The sequence below is a fragment of the Prunus dulcis genome, chromosome 4, assembly GCF_902201215.1.
Source record: "Prunus dulcis chromosome 4, ALMONDv2, whole genome shotgun sequence".
NCBI lineage: Eukaryota > Viridiplantae > Streptophyta > Magnoliopsida > Rosales > Rosaceae > Prunus > Prunus dulcis.
In genome coordinates this window covers 9,978,698-10,002,985 of record NC_047653.1, presented here as the reverse complement: position 1 = coordinate 10,002,985, position 24,288 = coordinate 9,978,698, and the positions used below count along the sequence as shown (strand labels likewise).

Below are 24,288 nucleotides of genomic sequence, written 5' to 3'. Positions count from 1 at the left end.
AATCACATTGGCTGCTACTGAGGTTCGGCATTTCTCCTTACTTTATTTGGTTCATTTTGATGCTATATATTTCAACCTTAACTCATGTAAGCAAAACCAGTAACTTTATTGACTTAGATCAATTACAAAACAATTCACAATGAAAAAATTATTACAAAGCCAGCTTACAAACAGGGTTAGCAACTGTAATATCCCCGCCTAAAACAGTTGCCTTGACTACTGATTTAACATTCGTTCAAAAAAAAAAAAAACAAAAAAAAACCTACTAATCTAACAACATGGCAACTGATAACAATTGGGAGGTAAGAAACTTGCCAAATGGACCAATGAAGTGAATACACTAACCATCAACTATCAAGCTAAACTAGCAACGATCAGATGTTTTTGCTAAAGTTGAGCAGAAGAAAACTCACACACTGATACTGTGGGAGTTTGAACTTAGGATTATTGGGAACACACCAAATACCTGGCCAATTCAACTAACACCTCATTGGTTATATTATTTGGTTGATAAGTCAGCTCCTTTATGTTTTTTTTTTTTTTTTCCCCATGATATCCATTGTACCTAGGGGTGGGCATTCAAACTGGAAACATGAAAAACTGAGCCGAATTGGGTCCAAAAAAAATCGGACTAGACGGTTTGGTCCGGTTTCGATTTAAAGTCTTGTGCAATGGTACCACTCGTATGTTATGAATTGTTCATTGGTAACTTCTTTTACTATCAAATTATGAATATATTGCCGTTGATAAGATTTCAACGAGAATATTGTAGATAAGTTTATTATATTTTTCTTTAATCTTAAAGTTAAATTTTCTTTTATATGAGTGATTTTGGGGAGGAGGAATTTTTCACCCTGTTTTCAGAAATTTTGGCGAATGATATCATACATACTTATTTTCTGCATGTTTTCCTATCACATATTTCAATAACTACGATGAAAGTATTTCATGAAATGCTTATGATATAGGTTTGAATAACATGATAGTGTCTTGTAACACCTTCTCTTAACGGCAGGACCTCAGCTCCTATACTCGATTATTACAAGGGAAAAATAAGAAATACAACAAATCATAAGCAATCCATATTTAGTGATTGGGTGTCTTGATGCAACCCGCATGAGTAGAATTGGCAACTTTGGTTAAGGTTTTCAAATCATAAGCAATCCAACACCTTGATGTGTCCTGGTTGTAAAAGTACCCCAAACACTTGCAATCGGAAGTACACTTCTTGCCACAATCATTTTCTTTCACAGAAATTCCACTTGTGTACTTGCTTAAGTAATTATGCCCTTCAACTTATAATAGCGGAAGCTGCTTGCCCTACAAGAAGTAAGCTTCTCAGGCTCACAAGTCTTGCTCCAACCCAACAGTCCCTTAGCTGAAGGGCAAGCAACACATTGGCTGCCCTCACAAAGCCCAAACTTCCCACATCGCTCTGGCAATTGGCACTCATTTTCCCACCAGATTGAATTGTCTCTGTCGAAAAAACTGAAGCTCACTTCCCATGCACCAAAATCAATCTGGTCATTGTAAGTGTAAAGCTTAACATTTCCATCAATTCCAAGCCTAAGGAACGTTGATGTGCTATTGTATTTGGTCTTAGCTAGATAGATAGTTCCAATGGAGGAATGGTTGGCCGCTTGATAATTTAAGGTCAAGTCATAACCAGAACCCTCATCTGGGCCACTATGTATAGTTACATGCTCCAATGATCCCTTCGGAAGAGTGATGCCTTGAGCCGAAGTGAAGTAAAGTAGTGGTTTTGGGGAGTTTGTTGCTCTTATAGTACAAAGCCAACCCGTTGGGCTCCATGACCAAGCTGTACTCCATGACCATCTTTGTTTTCTTTCTCGGAGGCCCAACTCACAAAATTGGTTACTGCCCCAACCCGGAGAGCTTGACCCACCAACAAAGTGTCAGTAGGGTGGTCAAAGCTTTGCCAAACAAAGGTACCCTTTGAGTTATAGAGGACCATGTTGCCTGTTGGAAGCACTACAACCCCTTTGTTGGCAGTGTTGGTTTGCCACGCCACTCGACCATCGGTGTCGGCTAAAACAAGGTTGCCGTATGTCCCGAATGTGAGAGTGGCGTTTTCACCAATTGGGTTTTCTGGTTGGCCTCTGAAACCTAATGAAAGAGTGACTCGGAACGCCTCAAGCCCATTCGGAGAGCAAGAGCGAAGGCATTTGGGGTGGTGTTGTAAAAGGCAAGTTGGAAAGGGGAGCTAAAGACACAAAGCATACAATAGTTTCCATGTATTGGAATTTTAGGAGGTGTGTGATGAGTGTTTGTGATGTTCTGATATCACTTGTTAGATTGTAGGGTGATTGTGAGTGGTGTTGCTATGATACCATTGTTGGTTTATGTAGTGAAAGAGTTTAAGATAATAGACAATAGTTGAAACAAAGTGACAAAGTGAATAGTACGTAGTGTAGGCTAATTGGCCTTCTTCACAGCTTATTGGCTTATTGGCCATCACACTTGATTTAGATTAATTTAGGCTATTTGGCCCTAGCTTGAGTTCTTGTTTTCAAGCTTCTTCCATAGGTTGGGTAGCTCACCTGCAGCTCCCTCTTGGATTGGGAGTTCTATTAGTAACTCCCACCACCTTTAGTTGATTAGCTAGATAGCTAGCTTTGTTGCCTAGTTTCCTAGCTTTTCTAGCTTAGGATTTTAGGTAGGTCTTGCCTCCCTTAGTTTGGGAGTTAGTGGTTGACTCCAAGCTCCATTGTAGGTTGCATGCCAATATAGGCATTCTTTGCTGACATCACCAAGTCCACCAACTTGGCCTTCTTTTTCCTAGCCATATGTTTCTTGTTCAGTAAGTATGAGGTTTTATTACAAAAGGTCTCGGTGTTATTAGTAGTAAAATCATTCATTCTATTTTGTATTTTATTTAGTCAAATTTCCGATGTATGACTCATATTTTTCAGCAGAATGTTCTTCAAAACTTAAATTCTCTTTGTCTAGCCGATACAGTCTTGGTAATATTCTCCACAACTCTAGGCTCTTCCGACAAGTTTGTCACACCCCGGACCGGCTCTGTCGTAGCAGGATATTGTCCGCTTTGGGCCTGGCTACATTCTCACCAGCCCGCACGGTTTTGTTTCTGGGAGCTCACGAAGCAACTTCCCAGGGTGGTCACCCATCCTGGGATTGCTTCAGCCTCCAACTCGCTTAATTTCGGAGTTCCTACGAACCCGAAGCCAGTGAGCTCCCAAAAGGCCTCCTCTAAGTCAGAGTGGCGCAGCGGACTGGCCCAACTCCACCTAGCAAGATATTGTCCGCTCTGGGCTGGGCCGCCGCCCCCCTCACGGATTTGTTCCTGGGAGCTCACAGAGCAACTTCCCAGGGTGGTCACCCATCCTGGGATTCCTCTAGCCTCCAACTCGCTTAACTTTGGAGTTCCTACGAACCCAAAGCCAGTGAGCTCCCAAGAGGCCTCCTACTAGATGGATGCGAGGTGTGCCATATAAGGCACATCACCCCCTCTCCATTTGGTCGATGTGGGATCTCACAAAGTTGTTCATATTAGTGTTTCTTCTAGAACTCTTTAGATCTTTTTGTCACAAATGGGCATTAGTATTTTCAACACTATGGTATTCTACAATATAAGGTCCAAACTCTCCTTCATTGACGAACTTGAAAATTAGATTTGTGGGAACTTGAGCTTGAGTAATGAAAGCAAAGAGTGAGAAGAATAATAAGGAGAGGAATGGCATGGTGAATGCTGAGGGAGGGATGCATACTTTTAGCTTGGTTTATGTTGTAGAAGAGTTTGAGCAAACATCTCTATTTATAATATCATCATCTAGATATGAGACGCCAACTTTGACCAATGCCAATTGACATTTCCGTACAAGTGTTGTACGACCATTCTAATAATGTAGATCTAAGGGTTTCAAAATGTTTGAGGCAACTTGAGGATGTGATGAGAATAGAAATTAGATAAGATAGTAGACTCCATCTACGCACCAGCTCCAGCTAGCACACTGCAATTCATTTTCTGTGTACCAAACTTAAGTTAATATTGCCTCCCTAGTTGGGTGAATCTATCTAACCGAAATTATTCCTCTGACTCAGAAAAAAAAAAAAAATTCAAACAGAAATTATCCACAGAAAATCTAAGAAGTGAGTGAGACATTTTTAGATAATCGATAGATGGTCCTGCATTATAAAATTGTCTACAATAATTGGTTTTAGAGTGAAACATCGATTTGCTTCAACCAACCCACTCTTCACAAAAATAAAAAAAAATAAAAAAATAATAAAAATAATAATATAAGGCATAAAGTATTGTTCTTGAAAGATGCTTCAACATCATCAAGCTGTCGATGGAGTTCACTGAATTAAAAGGCACCAACCCTTCTTTCTTGACTTGTCCTATAGCAATAAAATTTGCTATTTGCTATTCTGGGACATTGTTTTTAGATAACGAAATCTTCAATTCCTTTTAAGATGGACGAAGATCCAGAAATAGTATATCATCATATGAATTAATCATGAAAAACAAAACAAAAATAAGTTATGAACTACAGTTCATCACCATAGTTTTATTAAAAGTTGAGCCAAAGAAAGAAACAGAGCAACTTCTAAGAACAGAAATTATATTCCGGATATTAATGGAAAAAATAAAATAAAAATCCAGCTCTTATAAATTAATGATTAGGAGCTTTGATGTAACCCACATGAGTTGAATTGGCAACTTTGGTCAAGGTTTTCAAATCATAAGCTATCCAACACCTTGACGTATCTCGGTTGTAGAAGTATCCCAAACACTTGCAATCCAAAGTACACTTCTTACCACAATCAGTCTCCTTGATAGCATATCCCTCATTGTACTTGCTCGAGAAATGATCAACCCCTTCAACTTTGTAGTAGCGGAAGCTCTTTGCCCCGCAAGAAGTTAGCTTCTCAGCCTCACAACTCTCACTCCACGCCACTACTCCCTTAGGCGTAGGGCAACCGACGCATTGGTTGTCCTCGCAAAGGCCAAAGCTCCCGCATCGCTCCGGCAATTGGCACCCAACTTCAAATATTGAATCTTTATCAAAAAGAGTGAAGGGGACCTCCCATGCACCATACCTCACCTTATTATAGTAAGTGTAAACCTTCAAATTTCCATCAATTTCAAGCCTGAGGAATGATGATGTGCCGTTGTATTTGGTTGTAGCTAGAACGAGATTAAAACCTGAGATAGAGTTGCCCGGTTCATACAACAAGGCTAAGTCATAAGCAGAATCATCACTACTTACCGGGTAACAATTCAATGTCACATGTTCCAATGAGCCTTTGCCAACATCTATCAATTTTGAAGATGTGAAGTAGACTATTGGCTTTGGGGAGTTCTTGCTCTTGTAGTACAAAGCCAAACGTTTTGGCTCCATCACGAAGCTATAAGATCCATCTTTGTTTTCTGTCTCTGAAGCCCGGCTCACTAGCTTGGTTACGCCCCCAACTCGTAGAGATTGGCCTACCAGCAAAGTGTCTGTTGGGTAGTGAAAACTTTGCCAAACAAAGTTACCCTTTGAGTTGTAAAGCACCATGTTGCCATTTGAGAGCAACTTGAAGCCTACCACACCTTTGTTGCGGGTGTTGGTTTGCCAAGCTACTCGACCATCGGCATTGGCCAAGACAAGGTTTCCATCGGTCCCGAATGTGAAGGTGGCGTTTTCGCCGACCGGGTTCCCCCGGTTGGCCTCCCAAACCCAACGGATGAGTGATTCCGAACGCCTCAAACCCATGCGCAGAGCAAGAGTGTAGGCGTTGGGGGTGATGTTGTAGAAAGCAAGTTGAAATGGGGATTTAAAAGTATCGAGCGGACGATAGTTTCCATCATATTCTATAATGTATTGCCCAAATTCTCCTTCATTGACATATTTGAAAGTTTCATTTGCTGGAACCTGGGCATGAGCAATGAAAGCAAAGAATGAAACAAGGAATATGAAAGGCAGGGACATGGTTGTCTCAATGCAGGGGAAGACGTTTTTGTAGAGTGGTTTGTGTTTTAGAGCTTGGGCAAGCGTTTACTTATATTGAAAAATAAGGGCTAATATAGTCATTGAACCCAGAACTCCTTCTCTTTTGATTTATCAGATTTGGATTTTCTCACAAAGGGATGTTCAATATCTCTTCGTTGTAAGCGATAGACTAGCCTAGACGCCAACTTTGACGAATCTTGCACTCTGAAGCAGAGCATTCTGATGTGTGCAGTCACCTAAATGACAGAAAGTTAGTCAAATACAGGCGAAGTACATGTAATATAGTTTAAATGACAGAAAGTTAGTCAAATACAGGCGAAGTACATGTAATATAGTTTAAGTGGTTTAAGAGAATTTACCCATGTACTCAAGATTTTTGGTTCATTTCCCTCTTCCTAATATCGCTTGTGTAAAAAATACACCATTCGAATCCACTAGCACTTGTAAAGGGTCGACGAAATCAGAAACATTTTTGTCAATCTAATCCACTAGCACTTGTAGTCATTTTATCAGTCGTGCAGCTAATGTGTCTTAACATTAATCTATGGTTAAGCAATTGATCTAAACATAAAAATTGCAATTAGCCATGACTACATTGTAATTAACCTTTGTGGATAAACCCAACTGATGTCATTTAATATGCAGCAACTTGGGGATGAATGACTCAGCAAACCTCTCATCAAAGATGACAGCTTGCAACGATTTTCTTCCAAGTGCTCATTGTCATTCAATGGATTCTCTGACATATCTACCTACCCACCAAGTTGTAGACATATCATTTATAATATGTCTCTGCTTTCCGCCATCTTCAATGTTTGTGCTTTCTGCCATCTTCAAAGCCAGGATACAACTAGTTTCCTTTGACTCAGCAGACAAACTAGAGAACTCCTTGCTAGTGGATATAGTAATGGATAAGATGGTCCTGCATCAAAATTATAGTTGTCTAGTTTCCTCAAGCTCACCCTCAATCCTCCTTTGTTGACTTGTAATTCAGATTTTAGTTCACTATGAATCTCATTTACTAATTTTCAAAAAAATACTGCTACATTTTTACGGAGCAAATTTGGTGATTCTAACATTATTGCTAATGTTCCGACTATTTTCTTATATATTCCCCCACAAGAACTAGCAGAAAGTATCACAAAATGGCAGCTATCATTCCACATTCACCTTTTCTCCTACTACTCTTCTCCCTCCTTGCCATCTTCTTTGTCATTCCCATTCAATCCCAAGTCCCAGCAAACCAGACCTTCAAGTTCATCAACCAAGGCGAATTTGAAGACGGAAACGTCGAATACCATTCTACTTACCGTGTGATCCAAACCAATGCATACACCTTCTATAGATACCCTTTCAGGCTATGCTTCTACAACACCACCCCAGATTCCTACGTATTCGCCATCAGAGCCGGAGTTCCGAGAGACTTAGGCCTCATGCGGTGGGTCTGGGATGCAAACCGGAACCACCCGGTGCACGAGAAGGCCACTCTCTCTTTCGGCAGAGACGGAAACTTGGTTCTCGGAGAGGCAGATGGGACTGTTGTTTGGCAAACAAACACAGCCAATAAAGGTGTCACAGGCATCAAGTTACTGGGAAACGGTAACTTGGTTCTTCATGACAAGAATGGAAAATTCATATGGCAGAGCTTTGATTACCCTACTGATACTCTTCTGCTGGGGCAGTCAGTCAAAACTAATGGCCGTAACAAGCTTGTTAGTCGAAAATCTGATGCCGATGGCTCTGACGGGCCATACAGCCTTCTTCTTGACCACAAAGGTTTCGCTATGTACTTGAACAACAGTGGAAAACTTCTTGTGTATGGGGGGTGGCGAGGCAGCGACTATGGAAGTATTGTGACCTTTGATGTCGAAACTGAGATTGGCTTCGACGATGTAATTTATTATGAGTTAGTGCTCACTGTAAACCAAGACGTTAATGCGCCGCCGCCTCCTCCACCACAAAGCCATAGGCACCTCCTACAAGTCCGTCCCATTGGCAATGCACACCAAATCAACCTTAACAAACTCAACTACAATGCTACATACTCATTGCTAAGGCTTGGGTCCGATGGCAGTCTCAAGGCCTATACTTACTATGACAAAGTGAGTTCCAATACATGGGAAGAGAGCTTCTCATTCTTTTCAAGCTATTTCGTTAGAGAATGTGGATTGCCATCAAAATGTGGGTCATATGGGTATTGTAGTAGGGGCATGTGTGTGGGGTGCCCTACCCCAAAGGGGCTTCTGGGTTGGAGCAAGGGCTGTGCACCTCCAAAGTTGGGGCAGTGTAAGAGTGGAGCTAAAGTGGACTACTACAAGATTGGGAGCGTTGAGCACTTTATGAGTCCTTATTTGGACGGTGGAGATGGCCCGATGAAGGTCGGAGAGTGCAGGGCCAAGTGTGATAAGGACTGCAAGTGTTTAGGGTTCTTTTACAGGGAAGATAGCTCCAAGTGTTTGTTGGCTCCAGTGCTTGGAACTCTTATAAAGGAAGTGAATACTTCTGTCGGTTACATCAAGTATTCAAAATAGAAATTTGATTACTTTAGTGTGTGGTTTCTTTTCTATTCTTAGTATGTTGTTTTATGGATGGCTAGACTGAATTTCAATTCAAAGGACTTGTTATCATGGCAGCCACTTTCTCCATTTTGTATTTTAGAAATTTAAATAAAGAGAAAAATAAATGTTTTGAAATTAGATAGGCGTTTTGAGCAGTACAAATAGAAGAACTATCCTCTCTCTATATCATGTATGAACTACATCGACCCGTAGTTTTGCAACTAGGGCCAAATTTCACAAGGGCCATCAAATTTCAATACATTTTTATCAGAACAATGCAAAGAATGTGTACGGCATTTTTCTTTATTCAACCATTTTATTTTCTGAATAAGTTAAATAAATCGGTTTACATGATACAGAAACAGGGGAATAAAATGTACCATTTTCTAGGATTTGTAACTGTCAAAAGCATTACCACATGAAGCTTTGCCACCCGCGAGTAATCTGGCAAGGAACAAATGATGAGCAATCTCATATGCACCATGATGAGACAGCAATGTTTTCTCTTCTTCATCCAGGGTCAGTGATGAAAGAGCACAATTTGCAAACTCATCATCAAACTTCCCTCAGTTTTTTGTACTCTTCAAGACCCAAAAGTGAATCTTTGACTTTGAGCCAATCTGCTGGTTTTGGCATGATAATGGCAATATATCCTTCTCTATCTGCCTGGAAAGAGGAGGAAAAATTATGAACAATGAGCAACCTAGATATAAACGGAAGAAGTAGTGTAAAGAACTAAAACCACTTTCAAAAAGTATAAAGAAGAAGACCAAAATTAATATATGTGATGGCACTGAAGCATTGAGGGAAGAGGCATGTAAAACTCAAGCATGTGTAAGGGAAGACGCTTCTTTCCATCCTACAAGTCCAAATTACTTAGGAATTCTAATCCTACACTGTCACTACCTCCAATTCCACTCTCAATTAAATCATAGCTTTCAAAAGCCATCCCAATACAATTGGCCATCTCAAACCTTCAGATACCTTCACGACATATGCCTCTACTCAGATAATATAAAAGCTACATGAAGTATGTTCAAACACAAATGATGAAGTCCTAAGGAGTGGCATTGGTGCAATGTCCATCGAATGTAGCTATGAAAGAGACCCTTAACCACCACCCCACATCCCCCCCCGCTGCCCCCCAAAAAAAATAAAATCTCTCTCTCTCTCTCTCCACTATCTGCCCTGAATGTGCATCTTTGTAGTATTTCTCCTCGTTTTGGACACTAAATGATGTTGTTTCCTATACAGGGATATGGAAATCCAAATGCTGCAGTTATTGACATCAAATACACGAGAAGAAGCATGCTCAATCCTATGTACGTTAATTTCATTTAAACATAATGATTCAAAGAATGATTTTTAATATCACAGAAAATCTGACAGCTGATAATGCAAGGGTATTAATGATTCTTACTGCTGAATTAAGCAATTCTGGCTGCTTGATTAATCTGTCATTCACTTCCAAAAGTGATCCTTTTACACAACACCTGCCAAGAGTAACTACAACTTCAAACCTCATATACGGAAAGGAGCTGCATGCAAAATAACGAAAACTGGGGAAGACGAAGGCGGCATTGAAAAAAAATTTGCTACCTCACAATATAAGTAGCATCCTTGCTGCAAACTTTACACAAGGCTGAGTTGGACTCCAAGTGTTGTGCATTCTGCATAATAACATTTTTCCTAGATTACAAAACCACAGTATAAGAATTGGCACTATGCCACAACAAGACTCCAGAATCTACTGACCAAGTACAGAACTCTAAAAGAAACAAGAACAATACATAAAATTATTCTGATTGAGAGGGAGAGAGAAATAAAAGATACCTTCTTGTGCTTTCCAGTAACCTTAATCCCACTGCGATCAGATTTCCCAACATTGAAATCAATGGCAGTGATTCCCCCTTCGTCCTTAAATGCCCCATGGGTTGGAGCCAATCCAATCACACACAACCTTGCATACAAAATTACAATTAAAAAACAATCAAACTTCACAGAACAAAAAAAAAAAAAAAGATAATTAACAAATGCACATACGAAACACAAAGAGAAAGGGCGGATTTTTTACCCATTGGCGTGGCGATAAATGTATTGGTCGTGTCCTGGCTTCATAAAATCTGGAAACCAAACAGAGCTTGGGTTTAGAAAAGCAATTGTGCTGTTTTCATAGTTATAAAATTGAATAAATACATGAGGAAGAACCTGGAGCGAAATAAGAGACGAAGTTGGCTTCAACGGAAGAGGGAGGAGTGAGAGGAAGGTCTTCTGGGTTCGGTACAAGAAGCCTACGCAGCTCCGGATCTTCTACTTCATGTTCCCCTTGTTCTTGTACATTGTTTGTTTCAATAACGCTGTGGTCGTTCATTGGAAAGGCGGGAGAGAAAGCTTACAAGAAGGTTGCAGAATTTTCCCGAGAAAATGAGAGAAAGTGTTTGAAGATTTGAAGAATTTTAAATCAGTGGAGACTTGGAGTTGGGGAAAGGAAGTAGTAGGGCGGGGAAATTTTGCTCATAGTTTGCTTTGCTCTGGGATTGGGAACAGAACAACGTCGTTAACTGCCTAAACCCTAACGACATCATGTTTGGAGGTTTATGAGGAACATGTTTTGTACGACGTGAAGTACGCAATGTCTCAGAAGAAGGTTTGGGCTTCTTCAGTAAAGACATAGGATTTCTTGGATCTGACTTGGGCTTTTGTTTGAGCTTTTGACATCTGTGAGTTTAAACTTGTTTGATCTAGTTTTGGACTCAATTTTTTGCAGCTGCTAATTGGGATTCAAATCAAAGCTCATGTAGTAACTTTCTTTAGGATTTTTACCCCGGCAGAAATGTCTCCTGAACATAAGAGAAAATTTTAAGAGAAATGTCATCTTAATTTATCAAAATTCATAATTTGTCATCTGACTTTAACACCATCCAATTTTCCATTCATTTTTAAGGGTATTTTAATCTTTCTATTTTCAAGGAAAAAAAAGATAGACAAAAGAGACCTCTCTCTCCCATTCTCCTCACCCCAATCCCATCCACCCCCAAAACACATCCCACAAGACCCCCCCCCCCTCTCTTCTCTCTCCCTATATCTCTCTGTCTCTCTCTCTCTGAGCATGTATACATTTGTTATGATGTTCATTGAGCATGTCTGAAATTTTCAAATGATGTGTCACCTAATTTAAAACTACTTAAGCTTCCCACTCAAAATCCAACCATTTTCTTGTCATCAAAGTTTCATTAACTTGCACCACTGTATTTCTGTTTGAAGGAACTAAAGTTTTCTTGGTCACCATAGGCTACTGAATTGTTGGTTTGGCAGTTGTCCTTCCACAAATTTTCAATATGGAAATGGAAAAATACCAAAAAGAAAAAGAAGAAGAAAAAGGTGGACTCAGTTTGCATGGACTAAGGGAATTTGTGTGTGGAGGGTAGGTGTTCCATGGCCGAGAGAGAATGAGGAAGATGAAGACAAAAAAGGCTGTGAAGTGGGAAGGGGGAATGAATTTCAAGGTAAGCGGGGTTGGTTAGAGCCGCCAGTGGCTCACAGGGGATGGGGGAAGGTGAGGGAATTTTTTCCATTTTAATTGTTTAAAAATATACATTTTTTATAATGAATTTTCCATTTTTAAAATACCCATGAAAATGGAAAGACTAAAATACCCTAAAAACTGATGGAAAATTGGATGGTGTTAAATTCAGATGACAAATTATGGATTTTGAAAAATTAAGGTGACATTTTTCTTAGATTTTTCTTTAAGGTGACAAATTGAAACCGAGGTATAAGTTCATGTGACATTTCTACAAAAATTCCAAAAAATAATAATAAATCAAAGCCCATATATGAAAACACCCAAAATACACACACAAACAAGCATGGTTTGGCTCCTTAAAAGTGAGGAGAAGCACATCCTCATAACAAATGAGATTTTGACACTTATTAAAGTTCAAAAGAAAAAAAATAAAAGAAAGAGGAATTTGTCAAATGTCAATCCTCCTCAGTTTTAAGGAGCCAAGCTATTTCCTATACAAAATACCTTTAACCAATCAAATCCAATTAAATTCGAAATGAATCAAATCTCCCCAAGTAGGATTCAAACCTATGACTAGTCAGTTAACAACCGACCGTTCTATCACTGAGCTACTGTGGAACAACAAGAGATTAAATCTCACAGAGTTCAATTCTTGTGGCCATGTTTGGTGATTGAGATTGGATTGAATTATAAGGTAGAATTGGATTACATTGGATTAAAATGATAATACTAATCCAATGATGTGTTTGATACCACACATAATTAAGAGCTTGGATTAATTGAAATGTGCTATTACATGGCTTAGTAGGATTAGACATAAATCTAATCTAACTTAATCCCAACCTTTTGGTAGGTTTCATAGTCGTACTATATCTGGCCCTAGTAGGATTAGACATAATCTAATCCATGTTGTTTTTAGGCAACCAACCATTTGATTAGGATTATGAATCCTATCCAACTACATTATCTAACTGTCGGTGCCCCACTAGTGTAATGGTAATAAGGAGTTTCGTCTCCACCCAATTGGTCCTAGGTTCGAGGTTGCACCCCCTCTCCTCTCCCTCCCTAACTATTGAAAACAAAAAACCACATTATCCAACTCACAAAACGGGTGTAAATTAGATTACTTTGTAATCCAATCCAGCATGGTCTCAGAGTAACACAACCCAATCCAATTTGAATGAATTGATATTGAATTAAATTGGATGAAACAAGATTATCTATTTTAATAGTGGAAAACAATTCAAATATGAAGTAATTCACGTCAAAAACCTAATCCAATCATACATTTTAATAGATTAAATGGAAAATACAAATTAAATGCTAAAGAAAAGTGTTTTGGTCCATCAATTTCAAATGCCTATATGATGAAAATAAAACATAAAAGCAACTAATGGCATGTTTACTAATCCGTAATTGGATTAGGAGGAATTGAATTGAATTGAGGAGGAGTTGGATTGAGGAAAATTAGATTCCAGATTCCTATTGAAGTTGTTTACTAAACTATATGGATTGAGGGGAGTTAGATTCCGGATTCCTATTGAAGTTGTTTATTAAATCATACGGAATTGGGGTTGGAGTGGTGCTAATTACTAAAATGTCCTCGTTGTTAGGTTAAAGTAGATGACAAATTTGGAAATTTTAAAATTATGTGAGGATAAAAAAGATGAATTCCTAATGAGTTTGTTCTCCAAGAATTAGAACACCACCTATCACCTAAGAATTGAATTCCTCTAAAATCAGGAATTCAATTCCTAATTTTGTGTGGGCATCACTTACTTTTCAATTCCTTTATGTGAAGTAAACACAGAAATCTTTCATAAGTGAAATTCAATTCCTGATTAATAAACACACCATAAATTGAATTTGATTGAATTGTCACAAGCAAATTCGCTATCCAATTTAATCATGTTGGTTGTAAAATTTAGAGATCAAATTCATTGGACAAATCATGTGGATGGCAGCATTATTCGATCTGGGCAAATAAGGTTGGATCTTGAGTACACTTCTACTTTTCAACTATATATGTATAATATCTCCCTCCACCATTCAACTTTGGCAGTAGAACCCTCGTAGCCTTGCAACTCTTCAATTTTCAACAACATTTTGTGGTCACACCTTGTCAAATTGACTTCAATACATAGAACTATCAATTTTATCTTAAAGCATGACGAAATCTCCAACAACCCGTTTCCTCAGGAAGTATGAGGTATTAAGGTAAATTTCAAATACATAGAACTAATGACAAATCACACGTCTCTTCAGATCAATTAACATTAGCGGTTTATGATTCTTTCAAAAAGACAATCATGTGCCGTATATTTTTGAATTAAGGAAGCAGCTCATTTCCTCTCTTAATCTGAGGACCATGTGATTCCTAAAAACAGTTTCCTCTTTGTTAGGTTTCCCTTGACCAACTTATAGAAAAAAAGAGCCACAGATGTGTCTCCCAATTTATCGAAACACTATCACATGAAATCAGGGCGTTAAAATCTCAAGGAATAAAAGCCCCAACATATTTAAATCAGGGTATAAAGTCAAAAGCGCAGACAAGTCCTAAAGTCTAAAGGTGAAGCTGGTAACAAGATGATTTATTTGGTAGAGCTCATATCATGGGCTACAATCATGGTGGAAAGTAACTGGCTTAATTGGTCTTGATGCTAAAATTATGAACACACGTTGCTGTGACTACTTTTGGATTTAATGGTTTATATATATATACCACTTTGAAAAGAAGATAAAGATGTCACACCAACAGACCTAGCTATGTGTTGTCGAGAGAGCTCACTTTATGCAAACCTGTCTGCAAAGGAGACGAACTTTTCGGGCTCCAACATTTTATTCTAATTGTCACTTTCTCCAGCGAAGTTCCCAGAATAACGATGCTTATACCAGATTATATCAAACCAGCAACTTTTCTCACTGCACCCTTCTTCATTTTCAAGACCCTAGCGTCCAAATTCTAGACAACTTCTAGCTATCTTGGCCTGGTCTTTCAATTATCAAAATGCATTCATATATATACCATTCCTAGTGAAGGCTTATGTAGCATGGTTTCCACTTCTAATTTCACTCTTGTTCTTGATTGCAGATGTTGGTTAGGTTATTTGGCTTAGGCAGTGAGCATGTTCCCTTGCACCCAAGTTTGAATCCCATTTCCCGTAGATTATCCTTGATTAAGAAAAACATTAAGATATATATACATTAGGAAGAAAGAAACCCTGAAATTTCGATATTGTGTGCCAAGCAGGGTAAGAAAGAGGACCAAAACCACTGTGTAACCCGCTCAACTAATATTCTCAAATCTACCTCAGGATGTGGATGATAAGGTGGTTTTACCTTTCTTGCTCTAAGGAGTAGTGCCCTACCCTGCATATATATTTTAACATTTCGCCACCAAAATTAGAGTAATTATTGCGACTACTGGTCTATGAGATCATTATGTTGATACCATTCGGCCTATAAAAAATGGTGACACAAATGTTATTTTGATAAATTAAATGTGAAAAATGTCCATACCCGGTGGAATGTCATCATTTCCTCTCAATTATTAGCAGCTATAGTCTTCTCTAAACAATACCGTATAGCATAATTCAGGACCAAAAAAAATTACGTATCCCAATTATATATTTCACCTAAGTTACCCCCAAAATGTAATTTGAAGTTACCTAAAGAGAAAGTAATAGCACTCATTAAATTGTCGGTACATTAAAGGGAAGTTTAACCTTTTTACTAATTATGTGATTGACGGTGATACTTCCGCAGCGAGATGAGTAATTGAAAATACATGAACTTATTGCGCAATTTTAATAGTAGTAGTTTTTCTCTCACATTCTTTTTGAGCAAATAGTATTAGTCTATTTTGTTTTACTGACAACCGTTTTATTCGTATTCATTTTTCACTAGAATATTAGTCCATTTTACTTTACTAATTGTGTGATTTGAGATGACATTTGATTTACACTCCCACATGGTTACGATTGACACACTACCATCTTGGATAATTATACTTTACCTGAATGCATGTCTTATTACTAATACACAAATTTAAGGCAAATTGTACTATTCCTTTTGTAAAAGTGGAATGTTCATTTTCAAGAAACTGATGAGGTTATGAAGAATTTTATTTCAGGATTTCTTTGTCATTGGTCTAATCAAACCCATCAATTCTACTAGTAGAGTAACTTTCCCAGCTCACACCATGTGAAGAAGATCTAAGAAAGATCAACGAAAGATTAATTAGCATCAATGTGTCACCATCTTCTATGTTATTGTTAAATTAAATATCAATTTTGAGTTCATGCATCGCCATCCTAAGAAATAAAATATTCCAATAAACAGCACCATCCACCATTGTAACCCCACGAACATGTCTATGCTGTTAAAAATCGTACGGAACTTTGATTTTGGTCAATCCTTTGAATGAAATAAAAGAGGAGATATATTCAAATTTTCCATGGCTCAGTCAGTTCGCCAAGCAGCTCTAGCTTCTTGACATTATATCTAGTGTGAATGAAATAGGTTATGATTGAATGGTAAAATTTTCGTCCCTCCGAAAGTTGCTTGTAACTCAAATGATTAAGAGAATTTACTCTTACGTTCGTGTCATGTGTTCAGTTCCTCTTCCCACCAATGGTTTCCAATATAACCAAAACCAATGAATGAAGAAACACAAATACATTGATGAACCGCCACCCTAAGGTTAATTTTGATGGATCCGTTTTCTGGGAAGAGGAAGAAGCTATAGGACTCAAGCATGTTGTTGAACTCGCAGATCCTTTTAAGATTATTGCAACTTGGAAAAAATCCTTCATGCCTCCATCTCCATATGGCGTATTTCTAAGTTGCTACGTGACATTTTGATGTCTGATGTTGGGGTGCATTCAATTCAACATGTTTATCGAGAGGCGAATATTAGTTGTAGACGAACTTGCAAGGAAGGACCCATCTCTGAACTAATCCTCGTATATGGTTTTTCTAATTGGCCTTCGAAAGTAGGACTTAAAGTTACATTGGATCGAAGAAATCTTGAAATCTCAAGATGATTCTCTTTTCAGTCGTGATAAGAACACACCTTAAATGGAGGTTCTTGCATACAAATATCTAGACAAAATAAATCCAATAAGACGGTGAACAAAACATGAAAAAATAAAATTCAGCTCACTTAGAGTTGTAAACTAGAAGATCAATAAGACTCAAGGAAGCACCAGTGCTTCAAAGATCATGGAAAAAATAACATATTTTGCACGAACAGGGAACCAAAGGCACCAAAAGTGAAGGGGCCTAATTACCGCTCAACATTCACCTGGTAAGAGAAGACCACAACACCTCTCCAACAACCCACATGATCCCGCAGCACCCAATAATGAAAGATCAACCTAAATTTGACAACTCCACCTCCATAAAAGCTAGTTCAAGAAGTACAAAATTGGGGAGAAACAAAATCCAGCATAAAATTGTCTACAACATGACAAGGGAGATAAGTGCCCAATTTATTAGCCGAAGGGTTTAGTTCCAGGGATCCGTAAACCGAAAGGGTTGCAGAGGAGGGGGGGTCACGCTAGCGAAGAAGAAGGGGTGAGAGAATAGAGAGAAAAGAGAGGTTATGTATAAGGTGTATAAGGTGATTCTATGGACATGCAATTATCTCTCGACACGGAACCTAAGATACAACTTAGTTCCTCACAAGCAATTCTTGCATGTCCATAGAACCACCCTTATTTATAATGGTAATTTTACAAACATTAAGTCTTATATACAAATTCTTACACAAACTCTTTCACATAATCTAGGATCCTTGAGATTATGAAATCATGTAAGACCCATATAGGGTCCATATACTACATGAGAGTTTGCGTAAGAGTTAGGATAAAAACTTGGTGTATTTGTAAAGTTAGCAGACGTTCATATACCCACTTTACCAGGTAGTTTCAAGTAATCTCTGAAAAAACTAAAAAGGGGATTTGAAACCCTGAAATATCTGAAACTGAAATCGAGGAGACCTGCTCAGCCTATTGGGCTCATGAAATGAAGTTCCTGGGGCCTTGTCTTTCTATTAGTTTTCCCAGAAAACTAAAGCCCATAACTGTCGAGCAACTCAAAGACTCAAAGGGAGAATTGACATGTTACTAGAATTCTGGAAACAGATGCTCAAAGATATGTATAAGGTACCATTTGGCCCGTAGCCATTTTCTGATAAAAGGCAAAAAGATGAGGGAAACCAGAAGAGGGAAACAACAAAATCATCACTAACACGATCTCGTTCGGATATTATTTTGTATCCATCACCAAGCATTATTGGCAGTGGTGATGGCTTTCCTATTATAGGAGACACTATCTCCTCACCAAAGCACCAAGGCCTCAGCTTGATGATACACGTGACACGTGGCAGGAGATTTGAGTTGATGGAATTGTGGTGAAGTATTACTGTTGAGCATTTAGAATATTATAGTTAAACTTAAGTCGGTAATTATCATTAATTCTTTTAATATAAATATATTATTATATAATGGAAAATCTTTGAGGGTCAACCGGTTTATCTTAAATTCTGATTGGCTATGTGCCTACCCCTCCACCAACATAAGTCAAAAATCAAACTGTTAATCTATCTAGGAGACCAGATAAGACTGAGATTAATTTCAGTCATTGGGTTTTTGTTTGTGTAGCATTTGGAAGAACAAATGAATTTGGAATCATCCCAAAAATGAATAACCACAAAACGTATTGGCAAGAAATTGAACTGAGGCAGTGCATGATCAGAAATTCTTGTGCATGACCATCACCACCTATTATTAGACCTGTAAACGGGTAGGATTCGGATAAGATATATCTCAATTCAAATTTGAATTCATTTATAATCTGATTATCGAATTCGGATCGTATTCAGACTACTAGACTGCATCTATCGATCCATATCCGTTACACATCAAATTCCGATTCGAATCGGATCAAATTATTATCGGATTTTATTTTGAGATGTACAAAAAATTAAAATTTCATTAATAGCCTTGTTCTTTTATTGTATTTCTCTACTTTTTATATCATATTTTGATATTTTATCATAAATATTAGTTTTAAGTGTATTCTTAGTGCACTGGATTCGAATATTAATATAATGCATAGAAAAACTAAATTATATTTCATACTAAGTCGGATCATATTATTATTGGATCGGATAAACTATAATCCTTATATGGATCCATTTATAATCGGATTATTGGATTCGGATTGTAATCGGATTATCGGATTGAGAAGTCCAATCCATCTCCTATTAATTACACCATATTCGAATCAAAATCCGATCCATTGACAAGTCTACCTATTATTACGAATTCATACATATATATGACATGTATAATATATTATAACTTTATAAGATACCAAACATGCCGTTCACCCATATTATAGTATTTATATGGTTATAAATTAATAACACCACATGACGGTATGACTAGTCATACCAAATTTCGGTAACTATCACAACCAAGAATTTTCCATCCGCGACTAAAAATCAAACTGCTTGATTGATTTGAAGAGACTGCCACTAATTAGGTGAACATTGCAAATTTCCAAGGATACTTATACTTTTTTAATGGCAAATTTCAATTCAGCTTGGAGCTTCCTGAATTGGTAACTAGAAGCTAAATCCAAAGCTAACTAGGGTTACCAAGCTCTGGTTACCTAGTCAGCAGGTTTTGAACCACAGTACTAATTACGCTAATATACTCGATAATGATTGCTTTGATGATGGAAGCACAATAATAAAAATATGGAAAATAATAAAGTATTATTAACACTATCTAATAGTACCATTAAAGCAAGAAAATAATGTGAGAGAGGAAGAAAAAGAGGAGCTAAAGCACTTTCATTGGTCCCATACCATGTCTCCTCACTAGCTATCCTCGATGTGATCTTGTTCAATATTATTATTTCCTTTTCTTCTCTCCCACTGCAAATTTGTTTTCTTCTCCCTCAAATTCCTTTCCAACTTCTCTCCTACTCAAAGAAATACTAAAAAAAACAAAAATAAAATTATCACTGGCTATGATGTCCACCAACAAGGGGAAAGATGTAGCAGAAGGATCATCGTCTGCTTCTGCTGCTGCTGTTGCTGCTGATCAGCAACAGCTGAAGCAGGCGCAGCCGGCTCAACTAAGCCGGTACGAGTCACAGAAGAGGAGAGATTGGAACACTTTTGGGCAGTACTTGAGGAACCAGAGGCCTCCAGTTGCTCTTTCACAGAGTAACTCAAACCATGTCCTGGATTTCCTTCGGTACTTGGACCAATTCGGAAAGACCAAGGTGCACTTACAAGGGTGCGTGTTTTTTGGGCAGCCAGAGCCTCCTGGCCCTTGCACTTGTCCACTTAGGCAAGCTTGGGGGAGCCTTGATGCACTGATCGGACGGCTGAGAGCTGCTTATGAAGAGAATGGTGGTTTGCCAGAAACAAACCCATTTGCAAGTGGTGCTATAAGAGTGTATCTGCGTGAAGTCAGGGATTCTCAAGCCAAGGCTCGGGGAATTCCTTACAAGAAGAAGAAGAAGAAGAGGAATCTATTGAAGGCCAATCTCGACCACAATCCCAACTTCACCATGCACCAATCTTGAATCTTGATCACCTGTCTCTCTCAACAAAATGGTAATTTCATACTAATATTTATAGTTTTGTATATAGATCGATGATGGGTTGCTTTAATCTCTTAGAGAAAGAGAAAATTATATATTTTTAAGCAACCAGCTTAGCTAGATTCTGAGTTTTTGTCAAGAACTGATCAACTTTTCTGTCCGGAAGAAGAAAATTTCAGTCAATAAGATGTAATTAAAGACAAAATCGGTATGCTAATGGGCATATACATGTTCAAATGGCAGCCATCTCATTCTGTTCTTCCCTATAAAACCCTACGCCAAGTATATTTTAAACCCTAATTTGCATAGTAGCTAGCAAGTTGCTTTATGAGAAAAGACATAATAACAGTACTTAGTAACTTTACCTTAATTAACTTATTTTACCAACATTTGATACTAAGTTATGATTGGATCTTCCTCTCTCTCCCCCCCCTCTCTCTCTCATGCAAATTAAATCATGGTATTTTTTGTGGGTTTCAAAAATATATATAATATTCTCATTAACATGGTTGTGCTTTTTTTGTATTCATAGCCCTTTTGGGATTCTGCACGATCTTGTGCCCGCCATGAATAGACATAAACAGCATCTCACTGTTGACATTCATGTACTCATATATATGTTATATATATACATATATACATATATACATATATAATATAAACCCCCAATTATTTATATAATATTTTTGTCATAATCTTGATGCAATTTTATGATGAGAGATTTCGATGGGGGCAGTACGTAGGATTAGGAATAGGATAGACCAAATGCTCATCCAGCGGCCAAGTTGGTTTGCTGGTGTTAATGACACATTAGCCATTACTAAGATATATATCTCTCATGTACCATTAACACTAAATCTTCACAAGCTGCGCAAGCTTTGTCTTGATCTGATATTTAATAATTTACATTCCTTTTCTTCTTCCCTTTCTATACTCACCATGATGCGATGTCCCTTTTTTTTGTTGTTAATTATTCAATATACAATGAATTGACCTTTGTACCTAAATCAGTTTGTCCTTTGTCTAAATCAGATTAATGCTAGGGGTAACCTAAATCAGCCGGAATTGCTTAATTAGTTTTCGATAAAAACGTTGTACTACGCGTTGTTTGGATTGCTACTTATGATCAAGCATATTAATTAGTTTCAATAAATGTATATTACCATCTCCTAAAGCATATCCAAATGATATGTCACACTACCCTATCAACACATATCCCAATTTACCAAATAATTCACTTCATATTTTATCATATTTTCCCTCTTATGTTTTGTAATTTGACAGTTTGATTCTAATTTCTGCAACCCGGATTCTAATTTCAGGCGCCAATTTGATTTCCAACCCAAATGCACCATGAAGGTTTGGAGCTGCACCAGTCTGGGTGGTGCAAACACTCAACTCCATGTCACCATTGATGGTCATTGTCTATTTTCTTTCGCATTTATATATTATTTTATCGAGAAATCGAAACACAAAGTAAGTGAAGACGAAGCTGAATCGAGATCATGAGTAAGTTCCCTCTACCACTTTCTTTGTAGGTTAATCAGTACAATGTCTCATAGATATATGGTTTAAGTATTACTACGTACCATAAACAAGTCTCTCTCCTTCTCTTTTTCTCTCTCTCTTTCTCTCTTCATGCAAGAGTATTGTGTTTCGGTTGTTCCTATAATTTTGGATAAATGCTGGTTAAGATTACATGTGTAATTATTGTGGGGTTCCATGAATTTCTATATATACAAGCAGGCTACTTTATAATGATCATCCGAATTTGAGTGTTGAATGAAATTAAATTGAGCTTCTGGTTTTGTTGAGAAGATTGATTTCTTCTTAAACTCTCATATCTACATGTTTGTCATCAAATCAGATTCATCAAGTTAGAATGTCCTGTGTTTTTCCACATAAGAAATCCATGGTCGATTAACTTACAAGTGTCAAGATACTATTTGCTAACCTCATAGTTCATTGAGCCTTGTTTTTTTTTTTTTTACCTTGCATGGGCACGCGGCTTGTTTCATAACAATCAATATGCGCCCTCATATGGTGATATGAAAATCATCAGAGCTTCACTTCCAATCATCTTCAACTCCCATAAATTTTTGGTACTCTCATTCAACTTGCCAACTCTCAAGTCCATGCCGAAATGACCATTTTCTTCATCAATTTCAATGTCATTAATTGTTTCAAAGAGTTTTTGTAGACATTGTTCTATTGTGTATGAATGAACTTATGTTTGAGATCATGTTGGAATCTCTGCGTATGTTTTTGTGATCAAGTCATTACCATCTCAACATATCGCAAGTCTTTTCATAATGAAGAATTCGTATAGCTTCAAAATTAGGTATACATCGTATTATATACATGACGATGATATGATAATTAGTAATAATTAAGAATCAATTAAAGCTCTGATACCAACAGTTCTTATCTTTTGGACTACATGGGTTCAAGAGATTTGTGGTCACTCACGGTTGGATGTAAATTCAATAGTCCACTAACTCTTGCATTCCTTTTTAATTTTTTTTTTGAACCATTGATTAATATCCAACGGTGAGTGACCACAATCTCTTGGACTCCTGTGGTCCAAGAGATCGAGATTGTTGATACCAATTTGATGTCGAAAAATTAATTGAGAGATGAGGAGAAAAATCCACCAAAGGGTAAGAGCTAGCAATAAGTTGACTATTCTATGGAATCCACCGGAGATAGGCAGAAGAACTCGTCACCTATTGGAATATATCCACATAATAATGGGGAATTAACAAAAAGTTGGTCTTATTCTTATCAAGTTAAGCACGAAACTTTCATTTTTATCACGACATGAAATGAGAAAAATATACTAATTCGATAGATAAATATTAGATTAGTTTTCACATGAAGATTTTAGAAGTCATAGAAAAACTCAAAGACTGTCAAGATTAACAAATATATCCAGACACTTATAAAGTTCGAGGGAGGGGAAAAAAAGAAAATTATGGGAACTTGAAAATACATAATTTCTTTTATCTCTTCTCTCTTTGGTTCCTTTCCATTTTTTTTAATGAACTTTATTTATGCATTTTTAATTAGTTTATAGTCATTGACATTAGTGGCACATGATGAGATAGCTAATAATACAATTAGTACTGAACAACTACAGTTATTCGTGCTCATACATGTGGTATTAAATGCTGTCATTGTCTTTATCGTCATTCTGTACTACATAGATGACAATGACTATAACGTTGTTTTCTTATAGTGGTATATTCACATCTAAGGCTACAATATGATCCTTAGTTTTTTTTTTTTTTTTTTTCTTTTCTTTCTAACAAATAACTTGATGTGTTAAGATTTGTTGTTAAAGGATGTGCATACAAAACTGCACGCATTCATGCATAAACGCATATATCCGTCCCTCTCTATAGAATCAGTGAAGGATCTAGATCCATGACACTTGTACATCACAAATACGGTCGACGTCTTGAAGATGCTGAAAAGTATAAAGTAGGATCGTGACCATGAAGTGAGTTGCTGCTGGCATCAATATCATCGAAATAGCATACCAAATGGGTAAAATTAATTGCACAAGAATTATCTAGATATCTACAGCATTCCCTGG

At 37.5% G+C, this 24,288-nt stretch overlaps 4 protein-coding genes and 1 pseudogene across 4 annotated transcripts; 2 read left to right on the top strand and 3 right to left on the bottom strand.

Moving 5' to 3' along the window:
- Nucleotides 1–1,086: 1,086 nt before the first annotated feature.
- Nucleotides 1,087–3,722, bottom strand: LOC117625319 (annotated as a pseudogene).
- Nucleotides 3,723–4,512: 790 nt separating this feature from the next.
- LOC117624627 (epidermis-specific secreted glycoprotein EP1-like) lies at nucleotides 4,513–6,080 on the bottom strand. Its single transcript, XM_034355989.1, has one exon. The coding sequence runs from the start codon at nucleotides 5,958–5,960 to the stop codon at nucleotides 4,659–4,661; it is 1,302 nt and encodes a 433-aa protein (XP_034211880.1). The 5' UTR covers nucleotides 5,961–6,080; the 3' UTR covers nucleotides 4,513–4,658.
- An 872-nt stretch (nucleotides 6,081–6,952) lies between these two features.
- LOC117624551 (EP1-like glycoprotein 2) lies at nucleotides 6,953–8,677 on the top strand. Its single transcript, XM_034355859.1, has one exon. The coding sequence runs from the start codon at nucleotides 7,127–7,129 to the stop codon at nucleotides 8,510–8,512; it is 1,386 nt and encodes a 461-aa protein (XP_034211750.1). The 5' UTR covers nucleotides 6,953–7,126; the 3' UTR covers nucleotides 8,513–8,677.
- A 149-nt stretch (nucleotides 8,678–8,826) lies between these two features.
- On the bottom strand, nucleotides 8,827–11,110 carry LOC117624552 (protein Abitram). Its single transcript, XM_034355860.1, has 6 exons — nucleotides 10,748–11,110; nucleotides 10,614–10,662; nucleotides 10,373–10,499; nucleotides 10,139–10,209; nucleotides 9,960–10,032; nucleotides 8,827–9,205 (listed from the first exon to the last, which is right to left on the bottom strand). Exons 1-6 carry the CDS (start codon nucleotides 10,908–10,910, stop codon nucleotides 9,095–9,097), a joined length of 594 nt encoding a protein of 197 aa, XP_034211751.1. The 5' UTR covers nucleotides 10,911–11,110; the 3' UTR covers nucleotides 8,827–9,094.
- Nucleotides 11,111–19,827: 8,717 nt separating this feature from the next.
- On the top strand, nucleotides 19,828–22,454 carry LOC117624992 (protein LIGHT-DEPENDENT SHORT HYPOCOTYLS 10-like). The gene is made up of 2 exons (XM_034356543.1): nucleotides 19,828–20,703; nucleotides 22,013–22,454. Exon 1 carries the CDS (start codon nucleotides 20,109–20,111, stop codon nucleotides 20,670–20,672), a length of 564 nt encoding a protein of 187 aa, XP_034212434.1. The 5' UTR covers nucleotides 19,828–20,108; the 3' UTR covers nucleotides 20,673–20,703; nucleotides 22,013–22,454.
- Nucleotides 22,455–24,288: the final 1,834 nt, after the last annotated feature.

Coding starts and splice junctions, on each gene's coding strand:
- LOC117624551 (XM_034355859.1), top strand. CDS start 7,127: ATGGCAGCTATCATTCCACATTCACCTTTTCTCCTACTACTCTTCTCC.
- LOC117624627 (XM_034355989.1), bottom strand. CDS start 5,960: ATGTCCCTGCCTTTCATATTCCTTGTTTCATTCTTTGCTTTCATTGCT.
- LOC117624552 (XM_034355860.1), bottom strand. CDS start 10,910: ATGAACGACCACAGCGTTATTGAAACAAACAATGTACAAGAACAAGGG. Junction 10,663..10,747: donor CGTCTCTTATTTCGCTCCAG/GTTCTTCCTCAT, acceptor TTTGGTTTCCAG/ATTTTATGAAGCCAGGACAC. Junction 10,500..10,613: donor ATTTATCGCCACGCCAATGG/GTAAAAAATCCG, acceptor TTTGTATGCAAG/GTTGTGTGTGATTGGATTGG.
- LOC117624992 (XM_034356543.1), top strand. CDS start 20,109: ATGATGTCCACCAACAAGGGGAAAGATGTAGCAGAAGGATCATCGTCT.